This window comes from Aphanomyces astaci (assembly GCF_000520075.1).
Source record: "Aphanomyces astaci strain APO3 unplaced genomic scaffold supercont1.43, whole genome shotgun sequence".
Taxonomy (NCBI): Eukaryota; Oomycota; class Saprolegniomycetes; order Saprolegniales; family Verrucalvaceae; genus Aphanomyces; species Aphanomyces astaci.
The window spans coordinates 159,844-166,964 of NW_009798306.1; the positions used below are offsets into that span (position 1 = coordinate 159,844).

The window sequence follows — 7,121 nt, forward strand, 5'->3', positions numbered from 1 at the left end:
CTATTCGACGACTGCGAAAGAAAAGATATTGCGTGTTCCATACGCGCTCGCTTGTTTTCTTCGGTGAGGGTAGGGCTTGGAGTAGCTGGACTTGGACTTGAGCCTTCCTTCTTCAGCCATATGGCGTACGAGCGTCGTCTTGGGCACACCCGATTGCGCCGCCAGGGACCGCAAGGTTTGCCGTCCATGAAAAGGGACAGCCTTGACGGCACGCTCGATGTCGGCGGGAAGGTGGCGACGTTTCCCTCCCGAATTTCCTTAAAAAGTACAATTGTAAGAATCAATAATTGTGCAAATCAATATTTGTATCTGTTTTGAGAGGAATACCTTTGAATTTCGAGTCAACGTCGGCGACGCGATCGCCATCGAGCACAGAGAGGAGTCCGCGCGTCCACACGCGCTCCACCGTACGCCAGTAGCAATTGAACATCCGTGCGACATCAGTGTAGGATCCATGAGGTAGTATGCGGTCGCTGCTGCGCGACAAGAGCTCCTCGTAGATGGCGCGGCGCACTTCGTTTGACAGCTTCCGCTTGTCGTTGTTGGCGATTGAGACACCGGGGGCAGCAGTCGTAGATGTAGTCGGCATCGTTGGCGTGTGTAGTACAAAGGTTGTATTGGTCACAAGGGTTCAAATTTAGTTTTGAAGCCTCAGCGGGTCGATTGGTGTGCAGCAAAATGAGACATCAACTTCCCGCCGCCATAACTTTCACGCAAAAAGGAGCTAGAACACGCGCAAAAGAACCAATCAAAGACGAGAGTCTGCGCTCTTTGGTGAGCCAATTAGAATCACAAGAGCTGCAATATTAGAAAAATCCCGCCAATCGAAAGTCAAACCGACCTCTTTTCCTGGAACAGAGTGGTATATAGTTTTATCTATGTACCTTCAATCCTTGTCTGCCTATGGATAACACTCCCACTAAGAGCTCTCTGGTTTCACCATAGCTAAATCTTGCACACCCTGCCCTTAAGCATGCAAACTGTTGCTGAGCCAGTGGCTTAGTCAGTATGTCTGCAATCATCTCTTTTGATGAGCAATAATTTAAGCTTATTTTCTTCTTTTCAAACAGTTCACGAGTGAAGAGTGTTCGAATATCAATATGATTTGTACCCTTGTCGTTTCCTGGGTTTTTGACGCAATCAATTGCAGCACGGCTGTCACACCATACTGTAATTGGGCGGTTTAACTTTAAACCCATTTCACTCAAAAGTGCGTGAATCCATTCACATTCTTTGCAGCCTTCACTAAGGGCCACTAACTCTGCCTCTGCTGTGGATAGCGCTACGCAGTGCTGTTTAGAGCTTGCCCAGCTGACACAAATCCCTGCCATCCGAATTAAATATCCGGAGACGGATTTACGATCTTTTGACTGACTCGCGAAAGAAGCGTCCGTGAAGACATCGTAGTCTATCTGTTCTGTGATACATATTATTGAGATAGAGTCCATAGGTGGACGTTTCTTTCAAGTATCTTAGGATTCGCAAGGCCGCTAGCCAATGGAAGACTCCCGAAACTCTCGCATCACATTTTGCAAGTGGCTCGCATCTGCGACCTTTTTGATTTTTTAATACCAATCGCAAATTGCGGAGACCTAAAAACAGTCTCCGCAAGTTGCGACCACGCAAGCAAAGCCACCGTAGCAGTTTATACAAAATCAAAGCGGAGTTTAACGAGTGGACAACACTCTAACTTATATTCCAAGTTATGGGTCGTGGAAAGAGTTGGTGCCCCCAGGGTCTGTTGAGTTGATGCTCGACGGCATCCACGAGCTCATGCCAGCCGGAAGTAACGGCTGGGATGAAGTTGCCGCCAAGTTCAATGCTGGGTCATACCCTTTTCGTGGTGCAGAAGGTATCAGCTCAAGTTTTACACGGTTCGAAACCACGCAAAGCCCACCGGCGATCCGTCGTGCCCGGTGGATGTCGTTCGGGCCAAATACATCAGTCGTCGCATCGACGCCAACTGTGCAGTGCTCACTATAGAAGACGACAAGGATGACATGGACGACGACGGTTATGGCGATGGCAACAGTGATGGTAACGACTATGCGTCCGAGCAAGGTATCTCTATCCTATGCAATTCGGATATTCATGTGCCTGTCTTGTAGATGAATGCCAAGTCGAGATGAACGAGGTTCCTCTCCCTGCGTCGCGCCATGAGCACCCCAGTCGCTCCAGCAGTCGGAGCTCGCTATGTTGGGGAGCAGATTGAAGCGGGCCACATCGGGGCCCCCAGTGGTGGAATGACGTTGTATGTGGCGAAGAAACATCAATCAATTGACAAGTTTATTGATGGGGCGATGGTATCTGATGCCAAGGACTCGTCGGACATGATGTCCATGATGCTACTCATGGACGAACGCGCTGCTCAGCGCGAAGAAAAACACTCGACAAAGAGCTCGAATGGCGGCTGCAGCAACAAGAGCGTGAGGAAAGAGTCCAGCGAGATCGATCTGAACGCGATGCACGACGCGATGAAATGCAGCTCATGCTGTTCACCAAGTTTTTGGTAACAAGTAGCAAATAAGAAAACTTTCGAGATGTATTTTGCTTTGATTTGCAATATTTGCTTCACAAACTTTGGAGAAATAGTCCTAAATGGATCAATTTTAGGAATATATATTTAGTTTAGGCACCCTTTTTCAAAATATAGTTCCACTTTGGTGAATTCGTGAAAAATGTGTCGAAAAAGTCAAAACGAAGCTAGGAAGACGAAAACAATTCAACTAAATTTCCATGGCATTACGCTTGTCCGTGGTTGAGTCAGGACAAATTAGGACATATTAAAGGTGCCAAAATGCATACAAAGAACTTGCTAAATTCCAAACACATTTTTTATCTGACTTATGCCTGTACGCCGGACACGGTAGTTGTAAAGTCGAAACATATTGCTGAGTCTTGTGTTGCGCAAAGCTGGATTGAAGGGTAGAGGTAGCAAGTGCTGTCGTTAAACCTTTGGGATGACCCCCATTCCCCACTCTGCAGCCTGACGGAGTGACGTAATACAATCGCTCATGGTCTGCAGTCCAGGGCGACACTCGGGTGGGTATCCTTCCAAGTCGCCCTGCTTCAACGGCGTGACGATTCGACCCAACGCTAGGCCACCGACAGGAAAAGCTGAATCCGACGCCAACTTCATTCCCGGTGCAACGCGGCTGCCATCGGCCAGCCACTCCTGCAACCTTCGGCTCATCTCTCCATCGTTCCAGGAGCCCGGGCAATTATGGCGGCCCAAATGATCGTGCCGTCGAGCCCGAAGCAAAGCACGCCAGAGACAAAGACCTCGTGCCGTCGAGCCCGAAGCAAAGCACGCCAGTGACAAAGACCGAGTGTAACCAACCTATATCAACATCAGTGTCAATTGCATTCACGGGTCATACCGTTGTAATGAGCGTTTTGCAAATCGGCACACGACAGTTCTTGGACGCGACGGTTCTTGCCGTCGACAAAACCAAACACGCCGCTAACTAGTGGCTCCCGCTCTTGCGACTTGGACGCCCAGTACAGCTGCGTGGCCTTGGATGGCCAATTGATCCAGGCGGCCGACATGCATTGGAGTGCCCTGGACAAGGCGCCTTCACCCCGCCGCAGCAGTCTCGAGAGTGTCGTTGATGCGACGCCAAAGAGCTCCTGCAGTGTCTTGTGCTCGACGGGTGCCGTGTAGAAATGCAGCACAATAGAGAGAACAGCATGTTTATGCTGGACACGTGGCGGCCGGCCACCCCTGCCTCGCCGATAAATCGACGTATTCACGAGCGAAGGGTACAAGTAGCTAGTCAACGCATTTGGTGTCAATGACACAGTGGTTATAAATGACGCTCTATAACGTGAAGCGGTGTCTGTTTTGTTTTGTTGGTAACGACGCTGTTTGAACTCTGTTGCGTTCTTTGAGAGATGCACGTAGCTTTAGCGCACGCATTCTCCTGAGCAACGAGCGACGTCTGGCTGAGCGAGCCATCAAGACCATGTTGAGGTCAGTCCCCATGGTTGTCAAGTGTGCTCATGTGACCAAGTAACCACGAATTATTCAACAAATGAAATGTAGTTATTGATTCGTCATCGCCCAATTCGAATACAAGTATTTGCGATTTTGCTGTAGTTTTGGTAGCCTCACGTCAACCAATCTTTGATCAATTCCCACAGACAGCAAAAAAATACAGGTGCTATCCGGATGTGTATGCGATGCGAGGGGTGTTTGCGAGAGTTTCGGGGATCCTCCAATACCTTTCATTGTAGCATGTTAGAAATCTACTTAGATCGCGAACTGCATTTGCAATGTAAGGTCTCGTGCCTCTGACGATATACTGCAATGATCCTATAAGTCCCCTGTAGTCGTAGGGTTGCGCATCAATCTGCTCCCTTGACATGTTGCTTTCAGCAATCAACTCTTGTCCTACTATTTGAGGTGTCGATACTGTTGAAGCTTCGGTCATACCGAACTTTCCATCAAATCATTGATGTACATATTCTGAGAAATCGTCTTACAGTGGGCGAGCCCATCGAGGGGTCCGGGGGTGTTATTGGACGAAGTATTTGTCCAATTCAAACGCGTTTTTTTAAATCGATGCATACTCTTTAAACACATATACTGTCAAAATTACAGGCTTCGGTGGATAGTAATCTCTGAGCTTAGCACAGAAAACTGCCCATTTCTGTGTATCCAAGTCTGCATAAAATAAATGGACCAACGCGACTTAACAGCATCGGGCAATCCCAACGACGACCTCGACGCCGACGAGTATTGGGCAGAGAACGATGCTGCCGATCCTGGGCGGCAAGCCGACGCCCCACTTGACCACGAAGTTGCAGCACGTCACACAGGCAAGGGCAAGGGAAAATCCAAAGTCGTCCCACGTAAGTTCCCAACGCCGGAAAAGCGCCTGCTCCCTCGAAAGGACTTCTCGTCCATGTGTATGGTTGCGCAGAATGAAACGACTCAGCTGAAACGTGAGAAGTTCGAATACATGAAAGAAAACAACAAGAGCATTCAAGCTGCAGCCGCCGTCATCGATTTGCAACGTGCCAAGGAGTCCTTCGTCGAAAAAATAGTAGCGTCAGGTGTAGTGGACACAGAAAATATCCGCGAATTATTGTCGATTGCGTTTGCGCAAGAATAAAGAATTTTCAATGAACAATATTCAATGAACAATATTCGTGTTGATAATATTATTCTTCCAAACCTAAGTAGTTGAGTAATTCGGACTTGATGGTTTCGCGCCACATAAGGGAACTTGCAGCAATTGGAGTATTGCTAGCTACCACTGGTCGATGCTTTTCAACAAACGGTGGTACTGTGTCTTCGCCGTTGCGAAGTCGCTTTACAACGTTGTGGAGGATACAGCAGGCCAAGATCCAATCGCAAACATCTTTCACATCACTTCGCTGCCTACCAGACCAAAATATAAATATATTTAATAATATAGACTGACAAATATATGACAAAATATATATAATGCCTGATACAAATAGGAAGTGCCGACAAGCTTGACCAGCGCCCTTTCAAGATCCCGTTGCCGTGTTCGCAGACCTATACTCGCATGACCGGTGTTGAAAGCGTCGTCGCCGCTGGCGCTTGAGTAGGGCAACCGATACGGCGTCAGCATGCGCAAGTCGAGGGAAAATCCTGAATCGCCCCTTGGTATTGGTTGTCGTAAAAAAACCCGTCTGGACGCAGGGCCGGCGATGATGATGCCCACACAGTTGAGTCGTGAACGCTGCCCGGCCAGCCAGTGATGACGTGTCGGATTTGGCGTTTGTAATCAAACGTTAAAAGAACATTCATGGAGTATTCCTTCTTTCAACTGTAATATACCTCGCCGTTCAAAGCTGGTTTTCGGTACAAAACAATATGTGTGCCATCAGTAGATAAAATACAGTTACGAAACCCATATCGTTCTGCACTATAACTGGCAAGTTGACCACGCTCACAATGATTAGGCCAATTGATCTCGAAATGGGATAATGACACTAAGCATGAATAACACGTTTAGTGTAAAGATGAACAGTCCCAATCCCAATTCCTTTTGCTCGTGACACCATCCCTGCGGACGAACCAGTGCCATTATGGCCGATGCGGTGCAGTGCGCAGGCAAACTGTACCCATACCGGTCGTTGAGCTCTATTGCTCGTCGGTTGAAAGATGGGGTTCAGTTCAATCAACTGTACGATATATGCAAATGTGCTCTGACATACACGAACCTCTTGTACAAAGTCTCCAACAGCCATAAATGGTAGAATGGATAGTTGCTCTAAGGATCGAGGGAGCGAAGCACGGGAGAACGTATAACGTGAACAAAGTATCATGTATCGAAGTCGTAGAAATTCATCAATGTCCTTCGATGCAGAGGGGCTGCAGGTAGCAAGAGTTCGTACCATCATATCCAAGTCCACAAGGACTGCTGCTCGCTCTGAGAGCTGTGGCATTTTGGACAATGAAGTGATCTATGCGGATACGGATAGCGGTTGCGGCTGAATCGTTGGCCTACATTGACTCTCCATTGCTTTTCATTCAACAATAATAAAATACACAAAACAATAAAAAATTGCTTTTCAAAAGTGGTCGAAAAGCAAAAGCAAATCGAAAATTCCTATATTGACACTCCCTAATACTCTTTGTAGCACCGTACAAAACCCATTTCTGTGAGGAAAGCATGTAGAACATTGTACCAAATTCTAGGTGCCTGGTGTAAGCCATAGAGACTCTTCTTTTGGCGAAAAACAAACTCAGGTCCTTTCCTAAAGATCCATTTGATGACACTCGACGTTGAGTATAGTTACTAATGCTAGTACAAGTCGTAATGACTCATATCGAGCTACGGGAGCATAAATCTCGTCTCAGTCGACTCCAACTTGGTGGCAACCTTGTGCTACGAGTCGTGCTTTGTAACGCTCAATGTTACCATTGGATAAATATTTTACATTAAATACCCAATGGCAGGGAAGAATCTTTTCATCCAATGGCATTGGACATAACTCCCATGTGTCATTTTCCATGAGTGAGTTATATTCAGAATCCAGTGCCTGCACCCAGTTGGCGCGATTGTCACATCGCATGGCTTCCTTGTAAGACTTTGGTACTTTATGACGCATGCGATGCTTATCAACAGCGATTTTGTCGGTTA

At 47.4% G+C, this 7,121-nt stretch overlaps 4 protein-coding genes across 4 annotated transcripts; 2 read left to right on the forward strand and 2 right to left on the reverse strand.

The window, feature by feature from the left end:
• On the reverse strand, nucleotides 1-589 carry H257_12814 (hypothetical protein; the record flags this gene model as incomplete). The annotated part of the gene is made up of 2 exons (XM_009840148.1): nucleotides 1-257; nucleotides 328-589. The coding sequence occupies 2 exons, from the start codon at nucleotides 587-589 to the stop codon at nucleotides 1-3; spliced, it is 519 nt and encodes a 172-aa protein (XP_009838450.1).
• Nucleotides 590-1,749: 1,160 nt separating this feature from the next.
• On the forward strand, nucleotides 1,750-3,319 carry H257_12815 (hypothetical protein; the record flags this gene model as incomplete). Its single annotated transcript, XM_009840149.1, has 6 exons — nucleotides 1,750-1,826; nucleotides 1,850-2,061; nucleotides 2,109-2,134; nucleotides 2,208-2,509; nucleotides 3,026-3,144; nucleotides 3,210-3,319. The coding sequence occupies 6 exons, from the start codon at nucleotides 1,750-1,752 to the stop codon at nucleotides 3,317-3,319; spliced, it is 846 nt and encodes a 281-aa protein (XP_009838451.1).
• Nucleotides 3,320-3,357: 38 nt separating this feature from the next.
• On the reverse strand, nucleotides 3,358-3,919 carry H257_12816 (hypothetical protein; the record flags this gene model as incomplete). The annotated part of the gene is made up of 2 exons (XM_009840150.1): nucleotides 3,358-3,772; nucleotides 3,861-3,919. 2 exons carry the CDS (start codon nucleotides 3,917-3,919, stop codon nucleotides 3,358-3,360), a joined length of 474 nt encoding a protein of 157 aa, XP_009838452.1.
• A 760-nt stretch (nucleotides 3,920-4,679) lies between these two features.
• On the forward strand, nucleotides 4,680-5,576 carry H257_12817 (hypothetical protein; the record flags this gene model as incomplete). The annotated part of the gene is made up of 2 exons (XM_009840151.1): nucleotides 4,680-5,019; nucleotides 5,470-5,576. The coding sequence occupies 2 exons, from the start codon at nucleotides 4,680-4,682 to the stop codon at nucleotides 5,574-5,576; spliced, it is 447 nt and encodes a 148-aa protein (XP_009838453.1).
• Nucleotides 5,577-7,121: the final 1,545 nt, after the last annotated feature.